A 16725-nucleotide genomic window follows, 5' to 3' on the forward strand; every position below is an offset into this window, starting at 1 on the left:
GTATTTATGTGTTTCTGCATCTTTGGAATCAGAGTTTCTAGACTGAACAATGTAGGCACTAATTTATACACACAGGTATTTAAAATATGCTTGTTTCTAAAGCTTTTTAGTTATCATTTGGAGTAAAAGGCCCTTAGGAATCCAGGGACTTTAACATAATTGTCACTTTGTACTTATCGCATGTTTGAGCTTACATTAGACAGTATTATTACCGCCATTTTACAAATATAAAATGCACAGGATACGTGATACTCAAAATCGTCTAGTCTCACTACTCAAAGTGTGGTCCATGGCATCATTTGGTAGAAATGCAACTTCTTAGGCCACACTCCAAGCCCACTGTAATTTACATTTTTATGCATAATTAGCATTTTTTCAAGGTCTTCGGGTGCTTTGAAAGTAAAACTCATCTCATCATTGAAAGAAAAAGAATTAAACAAAAGTATCCTGACTCTCAGCCCTATTACCTATGTCTTTAAGTAACGACTCTAGCAAATTTATGATATGTTAATTCTGGAGAATTTGTGAACTCTGTCTATCTGGATTAGTATTATGTTAGATGTTATGTTAATAACACAAACAATGAGAAAAGAGTAAATAATTTTCACACATTTTGCCTGGATATTCAAGATTTGAGGTGACTTGCAACATTACAGATAGTGGTTAAGATAAAAACAAAAAATAAGTAATATGGGACTATTATTGGGGCATAGTGGTTGGAATTAAGTCAGAAAACTTAGGCCAAGGAAAGCTTCTTTAGTTCTTCCTGGCAGCCCTGATCAAAAAGGAAGTTTGGTGGGTTACAATTTACAGGGCTCTTTAATAAGAGGATATTTATCAATTAAGGGAGCAAACCTTGCCCTCACTTTGACTTGGAAGAAGAATCATATTGATCCTTCTAATAAAGCAGCGGTCCCCAGCCTTTTTTGACACCAGGGACTGGTTTCGTGGAAGACGATTTTTCCACAGACCGGGTGCAGGGTAGGGGGATGGTTTGGGGATGATTCAAGCACATTACATTTATTGTGTACTTTATTTCTATTATTATTACATTGTAATATATAATAAAATAATCATACAACTCACCATAATGCAAAATCAGTGGGAGTCCTGAGCTTGTTTTCACTTGCCACTCGCCAATAGGGGTTTTTTTGGGGGTTTAAAATTTTATTTATTTAGTTAGTTTTGGCTGCGTTGGGTCTTCGTTGCTGTGTGGGCTTTCTCTAGTTGCGGTGAATGGGGGCTACTCTTTCATTGCGGTGGCTTCTCTTGTTGTGGAGCACGGGCTCTAGGGGCAAGGGCTTCAGTAGTTGTGGCTCATGGGTTCTAGAGCGCAGGCTCAGTAGTTGTGGCGCATGGGCTTAGTTAATCCGCGGCACGTGGGATCTTCCCGGACCAGGGCTCGAACCTGCGTCCCCTGCATTGGCAGGTGGATTCTTAACCACTGTGCCACAAGGGAAGCCCACTGATAAGGTTTTAATATGAGTCTGCAAGCAATTGATTTATTATGGTCTCTGTACAGTCAAACCTCTCTGCTGATGATAATCTGTATTTGCAGCCACTCCCCAGCTAGATCCCTCGCATGCGCAGTTCACAGTAGGTTTCGCACTCCCATGAGACTCTAATGCCGGCGCTGATCCGACAGGAGGTGGAGCTTAGGCAGTAACAGGAGCAATGGGGAGTGGCTGTAAATACAGATGAAGCTTTGCTCGCTGCCCCCCTCCCCCGCTCACCTCCTGCTGTGCAGCCTGGTTCCTAACAGGCCATGGACTGGTACCAGTCTGTGACCCAGGGGTTGGGGACCCCAGTAATAAAGGACATTGAATGACATGTGCATAATGATTTTGAAAGAAGTTTGCCAAAAATGTAGAATTCTTTCTTTTTATACAAATACAATTTTTAAAGGGTATGTTCCATTTACAGTTATTACAAAATATTGGCTATATTCTCCATGTTGTACAATATATTCTTGTAGCTTATTTTATACATAATAGTTTATACCTCTTAATCTCCTACCCCAATTTTGCCCCTTCTGTTTTCCCTCTCCCCACTGGTAACCACTAGTTTGTTCTCTATATCTGTGAGTCTGCTTGTTTTTTTTTGGGCCACGCAGCACGGCTTATGGGATCTTAGTTGCCCAATCAGGGATCGAATTCAGGCTCCTGGCAGTGAGAGCCAAGTCCTAACCACTGGACCACCAGGGAATTCCCTGCTTCTTTTTTGTTATATTTGCTAGTTTCTTGTATTTTTTAGATTTCCTCATATAAGTGATATCATAAAGTATTTGTCTTTCTCTGTCTGACTTATTTCACTTAACATAACACTCTCCAAGTCCATCCATGTTGCTGCAGATGGCAAAATTTCATTCTTTTTTTATGGCCGAGTAGTATTCCATTGTATACATATACCATATCTTCTGTATCCAGTCATCTATTGATGGGCACTTACGTTGCTTCCAGATCTTGGCAATTGTAAATAATGCTGCTATGAACATTGGGGTGCATGTATCTTTTCAAATTAGTGTCTTTATTTTTTTCAGATATATACCTGGGAGTGGAATTGCTGGGTCATATGGTAGTTCAATTTTTAGTTTTTTGAGAAACCTCCATACTGTTTTCCACAGCGGCTACACCAATTTACATTCCCACCAACAGTGTACAAGTGTTCCCTTTTCTCCATATCCTCGCCAACATTTGTTATTTCTGTTCTTTTTGATGGTAGCCATTCTGACAGTTGTGAGGTGATATCTCATTGTGGTTTTGATTTGCATTTCCCTGATGATTAGTGATGTTGAGCATCTTTTCATGTGCCTGTTGGCCATCTGCATTTCCTCTTTGGAAAAATGTCTATTCAGTTCTTCTGCCCATTTTTTAATCGGGTTGTTTGTTTTTTTGATGTTGAGTTGTATGAGCTGTTTATATATGTTGGATATTCATCGCTTATCAGTCATATCATTTGCTAACATTTTCTCCCATTCAATAGGTTGTCTTTTAGTTTTGGCAATGGTTTCCTTTGCTGTGCAAAAGCTCTTAAGTTTAATTTGGTTCCATTTATTTATTTTTGCTTTTATTTCCTTTACTTTAGGAAATGAATCAAAAAAAAATATTGCTGCAATTTATGTCAAAGAGTGTACTGCCTGTGTTTTCCTCTAGGAGTTTTATAGTATCCGGTCTTACATTTAGGTCTTTAATCCGTTTTGAGTTTATTTTTGTATATGGTGTTAGAGAATGTTCTAATTTTATTCTTTTACATGTAGGTGTCCAGTTTTCCCACCACTTATTGAAGAGACTGTCTTTTCTCCATTGTATATTCTTGCCTCTTTGTCGTAGATTGATTGACAAGTGTGTGGGTATTTTTTCTGGGCTCTCTATCCTGTTCCATTGATCTGTGTGTCTCTTTTTGTGCCAGTACCATACTGCTTTGACTACTGTAGCTCTGTAGTATAGTCTGAAGTCAGGGAGCATGATTCCTCCAGCTCTGTTCTTTCTCAAGTTTGTTTTGGCTATTTGGGGTCTTTTGTGTTTCCATGTAGACTTCTAAATGTGGCCATTTTAACATAGGCGTTTTTATAGATGCTAGAGTAAAATTTACACTTGAGCTAAATTTCTGGTGATTTGCCTGGTAACATGGCTGTACTGAGAGAATCTAAAAGATGTAATGGTAAGCATGCTCATTAGGCTAGTCCTCTTGACAGTCAGTTTTCTCAGGCCTTCTCCGGCTGGGAAAGAGGTAGTAGTAGTAAGTGCTGGCTGAAGATTAGAATCACTGAGGAGCCTTTTAAAGAGTATGTTGATACAGTACTGTGGGAGGGGCCTAAAGTCACCTGGAAGGGAGCTTTATGCTCTCTGGTGGAAAGCTAGTGATTATTTTTTGAGCTGAGTGTTGTCTACACAGGTGTATTCAGTTTATGAAAACTATGTTTATAAAAGCTGTATACTTATAATGTGCACTTTTTTGTAAGTATATTATTCTTTAGTGAAAAGCTTTTGCCAGACCTCACTTATTCCCTTAGTTATCTGGATTAGCTTCTGAACATGAATGTTTTGTAAAAGTGCTCCAGTTTCTTTTAATGTGCCACCAGGAATGAATAACTTTGTTTGAGATGTTTCAAAATCACTGACAAATAACTTTAATGAATATAGCAAGTTATTTAACTAAATACTGGTCACCTATGTGGTTGACCAAAAGGAAATCCAAATGTCATAAGAATCACAGATTGGGGTAGGAAATTCTTGGTAATAAGAACTTGAAAAAAAAAAAAAGAATTTTTGAGGGAGTTCCCCGGTGGTCCAGTGGTTAGGATTCCAGACTTAAACTGCCGGGGGCCCAGGTTTGATCCCTGGTCAGGGAACTAAGATCTTGCAAGCCATGCAACACGGCCAAAAATAAAAAAATGTTATAAAAAAAAAAGAGAATTTGAAGAGTATGGCTTGTTCCCTCCACCACGGAAAGGACACATCTCATTTTTGCTGAAGACAGAGCTAATAACAACAACAACAACTTTGGACCTGTGCATATGCTTGAACAAGCACAGAGCCAAATAGACACAAACTAAAAACATGGGAGAAATTATTTTGGCAGAGATTTAAGGGTAGGAGATGACGCCAGTTTTCTGTCTTTATTGTTAAAGGCATATTAGTCCTATGGGATGAACAATCTAAACAGGCTTACAATCCTGTGATCCACCAGGGTGAATTGGCAGCTAGATACATGCCTGATGGCTTGGAATTAGCCCGCTGGTAATAGTAGTATTGTTAGATTTCCTTTTTTTTTTTTTTTTTTTTTTTTTTTTGCCGTACGCGGACCTCTCACTGTTGTGGCCTCTCCCGTTGCGGAGCACAGGCTCCGGACGCACAGGCTCAGCAGCCATGGCTCACGGGCCTAACCGCTCCGCGGCATGTGGGATCTTCCCGGACCGGGGCACGAACCCGTGTCCCCTGCATCGGCAGGCGGACTCTCAACCACTGCGCCACCAGGGAAGCCCTAGATTTCCTTTTTAATCCATTCAAATGCTCGAGGATACTGTGGTTTGGATATATTAAAGTGTTCACCCTAAGAGAAACTAAACTTCTTGAGGCCATTCCCATAATGTGTTTGAATATTATTTTTTGCAAGGAGACAGCAGCTTTTCTTCTTAGTTATGAAGGGAGAGTATTTATCTAGTTAATCAGGGTTCTGTCAAATTAAGTATCTGTTCCAAAAGAAAGGAGGCTAGCAACCAACACTTTGAAAATGAAATTAAGGAAACGGTTACATTTGTAATAACTTCTAAGAAAATCAAATACTTAGTAATAAAGTTAGCAAAAGCAATTCAAGACCTATGTACTGAAAACTATAAAACATTGCTGAGAAAAATTAATGAAGACTTGTACATGCATGTTTATAACAGCATTACTCATAATAGCCAGAAACTGGGAAAAATCCAAATTAATAAAAAACAAAATATGGTATATCCATACAATCTGTAAACAAATGTGCTATATTCATCCATGTTGTGGCATGCACCAGTATTTCATTTTTTGTTTGTGGGTGAGCCACAGAAAATTATGCTAAGTTTAAGAAGCCATACATATAAGGCTACGGACTATATGGTTCCATTGTGTGAGACTCTAAAAGAGGCGAAATTATAGAGAGAAAAAGCAGGTCAGTAGTTGCCTGGTTCTGTGAGCAAGGATTGATCATTTATGCACATGGGTACATAGGAACTTCTGGTAGAAGTGTTCTAAAACGGATTATATTTATAGTCCAGTTACAGCACAATTGTATAAATGTGCTGAATTCATCAAACTGGAAATGAGTGAATGTTATGCATTGTAAAGCATACATTTAAAAAAGCTGTTAAAAAACCAGGGAGGACTGGGATGTAGACCTGTTTTACTTTGCCTAATATAAATAGTATTTGCCATTTCATGAAAAATGACTAAAATTAAACTTCGGTTTAAAAGGAGCAAAACTCCAGGCTGACATCAGAATGTGATTATTTAGCATTTTATTCACTATCTAGCATTTTGCTGTTTGCTGTCACTAAGATGTGGGTTTTTCTATTCACATGAGTTTCCCAGACATCTGAAGCTTACTGCTTTTGTTTTGAAATGTTCTTTGGACATAACTATTTTGAAATAGGGTTGGATACGCTTTTTATTTTTACATTCTCTTGGTTATAATTAAACATACTTAATTATTATTTTAAAAGAACAAAAATGCCCTCAGAACTATTGAAGTTGGAGAGTTGCCTTATTCCTCACTAAACCATTTAAGCCTTTTTGCTTTCCTCTGTTTCCTCCCTTTTCACTGTCAGCATGTTTCTCTTAGCAGTCTTGCTGTCATTCAGTTACTGATTTTCCTCTTCTGTGGCCTAGAAAGCCAAGTAAATAAATTTCTTAAAACTCTGAGTAAGTTGCAAGTGATTAGGTTAAAATATGAGGGGGGGGTCCTCTTTCACTGAAGTATATATAGACTTTAGTACTCTATGAACTTTTGTTTGCTTCTTAGCTTTTTTTCTGGAAAGGTAGCATCGGCAGATAGTGACCTGAAGCTAAATGAGTTAATATTATGCTAGGGTGCTCTTTTCAGCTTTTGGATACGTGGTTTCAGTTCTAGGCCAGCTTTATATGGAGACACGGCAAACAGCCACCCACTCCCCTTACCACTCTGAAGCCCTTTACTCCTGCTTGCTGATATTACTTGACATTTCGTGTATATTGGGCTGGCCAAAAGTTTCATTCGTTTTTTTCCGTAAGGTGGCTCTAGTAGCACTTAGTTGTCTTTAACTGCATTTGAAACAATTTTGTTAGATTGTATGTGACAGCTGTCATATCAGCATCATTTAAAAAAGATTTATCAGGCTTCCCTGGTGGCACAGTGGTTGAGAGTCTGCCTGCCGATGCAGGGGACACGGGTTCATGCCCCAGTCTGGGAAGATCCCACATGCCGTGGAGTGGCTAGGCCCGTGAGCCATGGCCGCTGGGCCTGCGCATCCGGAGCCTGTGCTTCGCAAAGGGAGAGGCCACAACAGTGAGAGGCCTGCATACCGCAAAAAAATATATACATAAATAAATAAAATAATAATAAATAAAAAAGACTTATCAAAATTGCTGAATTTTTGTGTAGCCATTTTAATACTGAAGATGGAAGAAAAATAGAAACATTTTCGGCATATTATGCTTTATTATTTCAAGAAAGGTAAAAACGCAACTGAAATGCAAAAAAAAGATTTGTGCAGTGTATGGAGAAGGTGCTGTGACTGATCGAACATGTCAAAAGTGGTTTGCGAAACTTTGTGCTGGAGATTTCTCGCTGGACGATGCTCCACTGTCGGGTAGACCAGTTAAAGTTGATAGCGATCAAATCGAGACATTAATTGAGAACAATCAACATTATACCACGCAGGAGATAGCCGACATACTCAGAATATCCTAATCAAGCGTTGAAGATCATTCGCACCAGCTTGCTTATGGTAATCGCTTTGATGTTTGGGTTCCACATAAGTTAAGCAAAACAAAAATATTTTCGCATGTGATTCTCTATCTAAACGTAACGAAAATGTTCAGTTTTTAAAACAAATTGTGATGGGTGATGAAAAGTGGATACTGTACAATAGTGCGGAATGGAAGAGATCGTGGGGCAAGTGAAATGAACCGCCACCAACCACACCAAAGGCCGGTCTTCATCCAAAGAAGGTGATGTTGTGTATATGGTGGGGTTGGAAGAGAGTCCTCTATTATGAGCTCCTTCTGGAAAACCAAACGAGTAATTCCAACAAGTACTGCTCCCAATTAGACCAACTAAAAGCAGCACTCTATGAAAAGCGTCCAGAATTAGTCAACAGAAAACGCATAATCTTCTGTCAGAATAACGCAAGACTGCATGTTTCTTTGTTGACCAGGCAAAAACTGTTACAGCTTGGCTGGGAAGTTCTGATTTATCCACCATATTCACCAGACATTGCACCTTCGGATTTCCATTTATTTTAGTCTTTACAAAATTCTCTTAATGGAAAAAATTTCAATTCCCTGGAAGACTGTAAAAGGCACCTGGAACAGTTCTTTGCTCAAAAAGATAAAAAGTTTTGGGAAGATGGAATTATGAAGTTGTCTGAAAAATGGCAGAAGGTAGTGGAACAAAAGGGTGAATACGTTGTTCAATGAAGTTCATGGTAAAAATGAAAAATGTGTCTTTTATTTTTACTTAAAAACCAAAGGCACTCTTTGGCCAACCCAATACCTAAAAGAATTTAAAGCAGGAACTCAAACAGGTATTTGAACACCAGTGTTCATAGTGGCATTATTCACAATAGCCAAAAGATGGAAACAATCCACACGTCCATCAACAGGTGAATGGCTGAACAAAATGTGAAATATACCTGCAGTGGATCATTATTCAGCCATAAAAAGTAATGAAATTGTGATACATGGATCAACCTTGAAAAACATCATGCTAAATAAAATAAGCCAGAGACAAATGGACAAATATTGTATGATTCCACTTTTATCAGGTACGGAGAATAGGCAGATTCATAGAGATGGCAAGTAAAATAGAGGTTATCAGGGAATGGGGAATTACTATTTAATAGATATAGAGTTTCTTTGGGGGATGATGGATGATGGTAATGGTTGCACAGCATTGTGAATGTACTTAATGCCACTGAGCTATACACTGAACAGTGGTTAAAATGGTAAATTTGATGTGTGTATTACCATAATGAAAAGAAATACAGATATTTCTGGTTTGGGTAAGGCTTTAGGACTTTAGTATTAAAGTTCTAAAGAAACCCCTCTTTAGAAACATATTCTGATAGAGACCATAGTATAGCTATCACCAGTATAGGGAGAGGCCTCCCCAGAGGAAGATTCCATCACCTGCATCAGAGTCTGCCAGGGGAGCACTAGAAGGTTTATCCTTTCATTTCTCCTTTCTAGGCTATCCATCCGGGATATGGTTTTCTCTCAGAAAACATGGAATTTGCTGAACTGTGTAAGCAAGAAGGAATTATTTTTATAGGTCCTCCTTCATCAGCAATTAGAGACATGGGTATAAAGAGGTATGAGTTTATATCTTTTTTTTTTTTTTTTTTTTTTTGCGGTACGCGGGCCTCTCACTGTTGTGGCCTCTCCCGTTGCGGAGCACAGGCTCCGGATGCGCAGGCTCAGCGGCCATGGCTCACGGGCCCAGCCGCTCCGCGGCATGTGGGATCTTTCAGGACCGGGTCACGAACCCGTGTCCCCTGCATCGGCAGGCGGACTCTCAACCACTGCGCACCAGGGAAGCCCAAGTTTATATCTTTTAAATACAACCATAGGAAGACTAATTGAAATGGTTTGTTTTAACTATAATAGACACGTTAATTATACCCTTTTGTCATCATAGGCAAAAGTTATTTATTTGCCACTACAGTGAGTTACAGAAAATATTCAACTAATTAGTGTTTCTAATCAATATGTTAATCAGTTTTGGGAGATTAAAAACAAGGTGGGATGAGCTACCACATGAAAACTGGATTGAGAAAACTAATAGATATTTTAACATTTGTATTAATATTTGTTGTCTCAGACTATAGTCCTTTTACCTATGGAATGTTTTATTTTTAAACTTCCATTGTATTTTATAGACTAGGAAGTATTTATGTTTCTCTTGTATGAAATAATCCATAGATTTAGGACATCTTGGTTTTTTTATTCTAAAGCACAGCCAAATCCATCATGGCTGCTGCTGGAGTGCCTGTTGTGGAAGGTTATCACGGTGAGGACCAATCAGACCAATGCCTGAAAGAGCATGCTAGGAGAATCGGTTACCCCGTCATGATTAAAGCCATCCGTGGTGGAGGAGGAAAAGTAAGATTGCGCATGCTCGTGTTTTCCGTTTTGGGCTATCTAATTTGTTTTACTTATGTTGTAGTCGTAACTATCTTTCCATATTAGGGTATGAGGATCATTAGATCCGAAAAAGAATTTCAAGAGCAATTAGAATCAGCGCGGAGGGAAGCTAAGAAGTCTTTCAATGATGATGGGATGCTGATTGAGAAGTTTGTGGACACACCAAGGTGGGTTCAGCTTTTTTTTCTGACTCAAAAATTTTTTAATTAATTGATTAATTTTTGGCTGCGTTGGGTCTTCGTTGCTGTGCGTGGGCTTTTCTCTAGTTGCGGCGAGCGGGGGCTACCCTTCGTTGTGGTGCGCGGGCTTCTCGTTGCAGTGGCTTCTCTTGTTGGGGAGCACGGGCTCTAGGTGCCCGGGCTTCAGTAGTGGTGGCACGTGGGCTCAGTAGTTGTGGCTTGCGGGCTCCAGAGCTCAGGCTCAGTAGTTGTGGCGCACGGGCGTAGTTGCTCTGTGGCATGTGAGATCTTCCCGGACCAGCGATCGAACCCCTGTCCTCTGCACTGGCAGGCGGATTCTTAACTACTGCGCCACCAGGGAAGTCCTCAATTCATTTCTTGTTGATGGAATTTAGAGTCTTTTCAAAATAAAAAAAATTCTTGTAAGAAACTAAGCTCTATCTTACAGATAAAGCATCATTTGAGATGCTCAGAAAATGGTAATAGTTAGCCAAATTGAATTGTAAGTGATATGTTAACAAATATACTAATAGCTCATCCTTATATTGCACTTAACCATGTGCCAGGTTCTAAGTATTTTACGTATACTAAGTAATAATTTTGCTATCCTTCTATTTCTAGTCTAATTCCTGCAACAATCCCATTAGGTGGACCCTGTTCCCATTTTTCAGGTGAAAATACTGAGCAACAGAGTGGTCATCTGACTTGCCTGACGTCTCCCAGTTGGGAAGTGGTGAAGCTGGGATTTGAATCCAGGCAGTTTGACTCCAGAATTCACACTCTAAGTGACCACACCAAACTGCTTCTCTGGGTACCACTATAGCAGATACTATGTGGATTTCTAATTTATTTTATTATCAGGAATTTTATTTTCATGTGTATTGCTTAAAATAAGATATTGATTATAAAAGCTTCTTGTTTCATAGATTTTGTGTTAAATACACACACACACACACACACACACACACACACACACACACATAAACCTGTAAGTCAAGTGACTTTATAGAGAAAAATTCATTTGGGGACCATGACCAGAGAGAGATTTACCTTGCAGGTAATGAACTAAAGCTTCAGGCCCTTCTCTTGCATGAACTTCTTTGAAGAACCTGTACCCAATTTTGTACTCATCTTAAAGTGGGCTCCCAAATTGTTTTTGTTTCAAGCCCTACAAAACTTAGAACTGTCCCTGAGCATGGCACAGTAATTAAATTCATTTAGAATGTGATAGTTAAAATAAACAAAAAAGTCAATCTCAAAATAGGCCAGTTGATTAGGAGAGCAAAACGTATGCCACCTATTAGTGGGAAATAAGGCAAAAATGGAGGAAGTTCTAAGGTGAATTGAAGGTTCCTTTCCACAGTAGCTTTCAGAAAAGGATAGGCTAACTATCCGCATTGGCATACTCTTGAGTTAAAATTGTCGTGGAGACATCAGCTAGCTATTTCAGTGACTGTAACTCAACGCCTGCAACATTTTTGAAGATGTAGATTCTTTACTTGTGAAATGTTAGCTAAATATTACCTCACATTGTAATTTATACTCTCAATACCTGGGAAGCTCCTGGGAATCAAGGACCTGGTAGTTTCTTTCTTTTTATTTTCCCATATATATTACCTGGCATTATTTTCTTCATGATAGGCATCAGTAATATTTTTTTAAATATAGAAATAATATGAATACATTACAAACTTGGAAAATACAAAAGATGGAAAACGAAGTCAGTCATAGCTCATTCTCCTAATATAAGTATTAGCATTTCTACATATTTCTCTTCTGTGTTTTCTAGTAATAACATTTCAATATCATGATAATCACTATTTTATATTCTGCTAAGTAATTATCTGTTGGGTTAATGGAGTACCAGAAGATTGTCAGGGTGGTACTGATAACTGAGAAAAGTAGAAATCAAGATGTATTATATAATAAATCTGATCAGAACTATTGAGCTTATCTGAAAGGTTGGGATAGATAACAATCTTCAAAGTGTACTATTTTAGAGAATTAAAAAAAAAATCAGATTCCTTCCTCACTTCATATTCAGTGCACATTCTAGAGGGATTAAAAATGCGGGAGGGTATCATGATCCCTGTTACAGATGGAGAAGCAGGGCCAGAAGGTGAAGTATCGACTAGTTCTCAGAGTCACGTCTGCCTGTCGATGCCTGTCTGGCTGCTCCAGGGCCTCCAGTAACTGACCTTGTATAGCACCTTCATGAGCAGAAGACTCAGATCCAGCTCCTGACCTAACACACACATGAATCATGAGACCAGGACCCATTTCCCAGGCATGTGACCTGGGCAGTTGCACAGGGCCCTAAGCTCAGAAGGGTCCATATTTGGTTTAATACCCCGTGGAGGCATCTTAAAATTCTTAATAACATTTTAAAAGGGGCCCTGCATTTTCATTTTGCAGTGGATCCATAAATTATGTAATGGGTCCTGCATGTGACTTTGGACGAGAAAAGGAACAGATGAGATGAGGAGATCTGGCTGGGGCAGCCACAGAGGAAGCAGAGGCCAGGGGTTGTGAGGGCCCTCTCTTCTCGGTTCTCAGCAGATCCCTCCATCCCCAGCTTTGAAAGGAAACAATGGCTCCTGCTTAAGAGGCTTAACCTCCCCAGCCTTTTGGGTCAAGCAGATTCTGCATATGAGTCATATCATATGATATTTGTCTTTCTCTGTCTGACTTCACTTGGTATGATGGTCTCCGGTTTCATCCATGTTGCTGCAGATGGCATTGTTTCGTTCTTTTTGGTGGCTGAGTGATGTTCCTTTGATATATGTACCGCATCTTCTTTGTCCATTCGTCTGTTGATGGACATTTGGGTTGCTTCCATGTCCTGGCTGTTGTAAACAGCACTACAGTGAACACTGGGGTGCATGTAATCTTTTGAACCATGGTTTTCTCTGGATATATGCCCAAGAGTAGGATTGCTGGATCGTATGGTAGCTCCATTTTTAGCTTCCTGGGGAGCCTCCATGCTGTTCTCCATAGTGGTTGTGCCAGTTTACATTCCCACCAATAGTGCGGGAGGGCTCCCTTTCCTCCACACCTTCTCTAGCAGTTACTGTTTGTGGATTTTTTGATGATGGCCTCTCTGATGGGGGTGAGGTGATGCCTCATTGTAGTTTTGATTTGCATTTCTCAATTGTACTGTTTTTATGTGAAAAAGAAATGGGACTTTTTTTTTTTTTTAACCTTTGGGTAAAACCTATAGGGAGGTCTATTTTAGTTAGATCTTTGTAACACAGCAGGTGAGAGAAAGTTTTGCGAACGTTTTTTTTTGTTTTTTTTTTTTGCGGTGCACGGGCCTCTCACTGTTGTGGCCTCTCCCGTTGCGGAGCACAGGCTCCGGACGCGCAGGCTCAGCGGCCATGGCTCACTGGCCCAGCCGCTCCGCGGCATGTGGGATCTTCCCGGACCGGGGCACGAACCTGCGTCCCCTGCGTCGGCAGGCGGACTCTCAACCACTGCGCCACCAGGGAAGCCCTTGCGAACGTTTTTAAAGACAGTTGAGAGAGGGGGAGATGTTTCCAGAGGGTTGTGGAGTCTCCTCTGGGCCGAACCCTAGCAGCCACGCAGGCCACTCCTGCTCTGTCCAGTGGAAGACTGGCTACTGCACGTCTCTTCATCTTACTGATAAAGCTTCTAGGAGGCAAATATTTGTCAAAGCCAATGCCACGGGGCTTCCCTGGTGGCACAGTGGTGAAGAATCCGTCTGCCAATGCGTGGGACACGGGTGCAAGCCCTGGTTCGGGAAGATCCCACATGTCGCGGAGCAACTAAGCCCGTGTGCCACAACTACTGAGCCTGCGCTCTATAGCCCATGAGCCACAACTACTGAGCCCACATGCCACAACTACTGAAGCCCGCACGCCTAGAGCCCGTGCTCCACAACAAGAGAAGCCACTGCAATGAGAAGCCCATGCACCTCAACAAAGGGTAGCCCCCACTCGCGGCAACTAGAGAAAAGCCCATGCACAGCAACAAAGACCCAACGCAGCCAATAAATAAATAAATAAATAAAATCTATTTTAAAAAACTGTGAATAGGAAAATAAAAACTTTAGAACTCTTAGAAAATATCAAGGCATTCCTACTAGAAGCCAGCTGCATCTGTCCATCTAGCCAGACCCCAGCAGTGGCTGAATTGGAGTGACTGGGATTTGATGTACTTCTTGGTTCTCAGGCACTGTGCTCCAGAATCTCTAAGTTAGATAAAGCAACACAGAAAAGGATCATCAGAAAAAGGAAAATAACAAGGGTGATTTGACAACCGCAGAAATCCTAACAGAACACAGATCCTCAATGAGCTTCCCTTGTAAACAACCAAAGGAAAGTGCTTCCAACTTCTGAGAAGTCAGGAAAGAGCTATGTTGTGCTCCTGGTGTGGCCCCCGTATGTTCACTTCAGAACCTAGAGTTCCTGCTCTAGTGCCTTCTTCCCTGGAGCAGCTAAAGGATAAGGGAGAGTCAGTGGACGTGGTAAAGTTTTACAATTGGAATTTGAAAAACAAACAGCTCAGCTCCAACATGCAAAGAGCATAGACGTTGTTACTCACACCCAAAAAGCAAGTAAAAATCTGAACAAAATAAAAATCAATGAATTTTAGACCCATCAGAGAACTGAGGCCACAAGGCAAACCACCACCCTGAAATCTGGGCAGGCAAGTGAAGACAGCAAATCACAGCCAAGATCAGCTAACCTGGAGCAGAAGCTGCGGGAGCCATAAACTGATAGGGACACTTAAATGGGAATTTTGACAAATTACTAGAGGCTGCGTGTGGACTAGCTTGATGGTGACAATTTTGGTGACAAAACCAAATTTTCATAGGTTTTTCCTCCAAGGACACCACCAAGTTCTCAAAGTGAAAATCCAAGAAAAATTCCCTCACATTTTGGGGCAGGAGGAGGAAAAAAGAAACCATTCTGAAATAGACCCAGAGCTGTCTGTTCTCCCTACCAAAGGCCAGCACTCTAAGGGGAACTTTGCCAGAGCCTTTTCTGTCCCGGGGGAAGGGCAGTTAGCCAACTCTAGTCTTCCTGTTTCACGTAAGGGAAGAAAAAAAAAAAAAGCTAAGAAACACTTCTGAGGCACACAGGGACACAGACCCACTGAAAGACCGAGATTTAATCCTAAGATTATAGAATGCTTTCCCTCGCCCACACCCTACTGCCATGTCACCAGGGCTCCTGTATAATAACCAGGTTACAACCGAAAGAGCTGCAAGACACAGACTCTGATTAAGGGGTTCTTAGGGAAACCCGAAGACAAAAGGAGAAAAAACAAAACAAGGACACTAGAGGGAACTGAAGCCTCTGGCACCTGTAGCTACTGCAGACATTAAACACAGCCTGCCTCCTAGCCAGGCTAACATAAAATGTCACATGAAAGTTTTGTTCACCTCAGTTCCTGTTCTGTGACACATTAGGCCTGGCATTTAACCAAAAAAAATTACAGGGCGTGCTAAAAGACAAGAAAAGCATGGTCTGAAGAGAAAAAGCAAGCATCAGAACCGCACTGAAATATGACACAAATTTTGGAATTATCAGGTTTAGAGTTTAAAGTAACTAATATGTTAAGGGCCCTAATGGAGCAGTAGGTGACGTGCAAGAACATATGGGTAATGTAAGCAAAGAGATGGAAACTCTAAGAAAAAAAATCAAAAGAAAATGCCAGGAATCAGAAACATTGTAACAGAAATGAGGAATGCATTTGATGGACTCAGGGTAGACTGGACACAGCTGAGAAAAGAAACAGTGACCTTGAACTTATGTCAGTGGAAACTTCCCAAATTGAAATGCAAAGAGAAATAATGAAAACAAACAAACAGAACATAATATCTGAGAATTGTGGGACAATTTTAAAAGGTGTAATATATGCATCATTTGAATACTACAAGGGGAAGAAAGAAAGAGGCAGGAGAAATATTTGAAGTAATAATGGCCAAGATATTTCCAAAATTAATGACATATACCAAATTATAGAACCAGGAAGTTCAGGGTATACCAAAAGCAGGATAAATGTCAAAAATTTTTTTGAATCACACTAAAACTGCAGGAAACCAAAGACAAAAAAAGTCTTGAAAAAAGCTACAAGGGAAAAACACCTTATCTATAGAGGAGCAAGGATAATAAATACATCAGACATAGCTAGTAGGAAGCAGCCACATAGCACAGTGAGTTCAGCTCAGTGCTTTGTGACCGCCTAGAGAGGTGGGATAGGGAGGGTGGGACAGAGAAGCAAGAGGGAGGAGATATGGGGATATATGTATATGTATAGCTGTACACTTTGTTTTACAGCAGAAACCTACACACCACTGTAAAGCAATTATACTCCAATAAAAATGTTAAAAAAAAAAAAAAAGAAGAAGAGGGCTTCCCTGGTGGAGCAGTGGTTGGGAGTCCGCCTGACGATGCAGGGGACGCAGGTTCGTGCCCCGGTCCGGGAAGATCCCACATACCGCGGAGCGGCTGGGCCCGTGAGCCACAACTACTGAGCCTGCGCGTCTGGAGCCTGTGCTCCGCAACAAGAGAGGCCGCGACAGTGAGAGACCTACGCACCGCAATGAAGAGTGGCCCCCGCTTGCCACAACTAGAGAAAGCCCTCGCACAGAAACGAAGACCCAACACAGCAAAAATAAATAAATTAATTAATAAACTCCTACCCCC

General features: G+C 40.6%; 1 protein-coding gene across 2 annotated transcripts in view; it reads left to right on the forward strand.

The window, feature by feature from the left end:
* The window catches only part of MCCC1 (methylcrotonyl-CoA carboxylase subunit 1), a 63883-nt gene that overhangs the window by 12093 nt on the left and 35065 nt on the right, over positions 1 to 16725 (forward strand). Inside the window, exons 5-7 of one of the 2 annotated variants that reach the window (XM_060011060.1) lie at positions 8919 to 9040; positions 9683 to 9830; positions 9918 to 10039. In XM_060011060.1, coding sequence (XP_059867043.1) covers positions 8919 to 9040; positions 9683 to 9830; positions 9918 to 10039 — 392 coding nt within the window. The remainder of the gene's footprint in view (positions 1 to 8918; positions 9041 to 9682; positions 9831 to 9917; positions 10040 to 16725) is intronic. The other variant, XM_060011061.1, reaches the window with a different exon arrangement.

The sequence above is a fragment of the Delphinus delphis genome, chromosome 4 (genome assembly GCF_949987515.2).
Source record: "Delphinus delphis chromosome 4, mDelDel1.2, whole genome shotgun sequence".
In the NCBI taxonomy this organism is placed as follows: domain Eukaryota; kingdom Metazoa; phylum Chordata; class Mammalia; order Artiodactyla; family Delphinidae; genus Delphinus; species Delphinus delphis.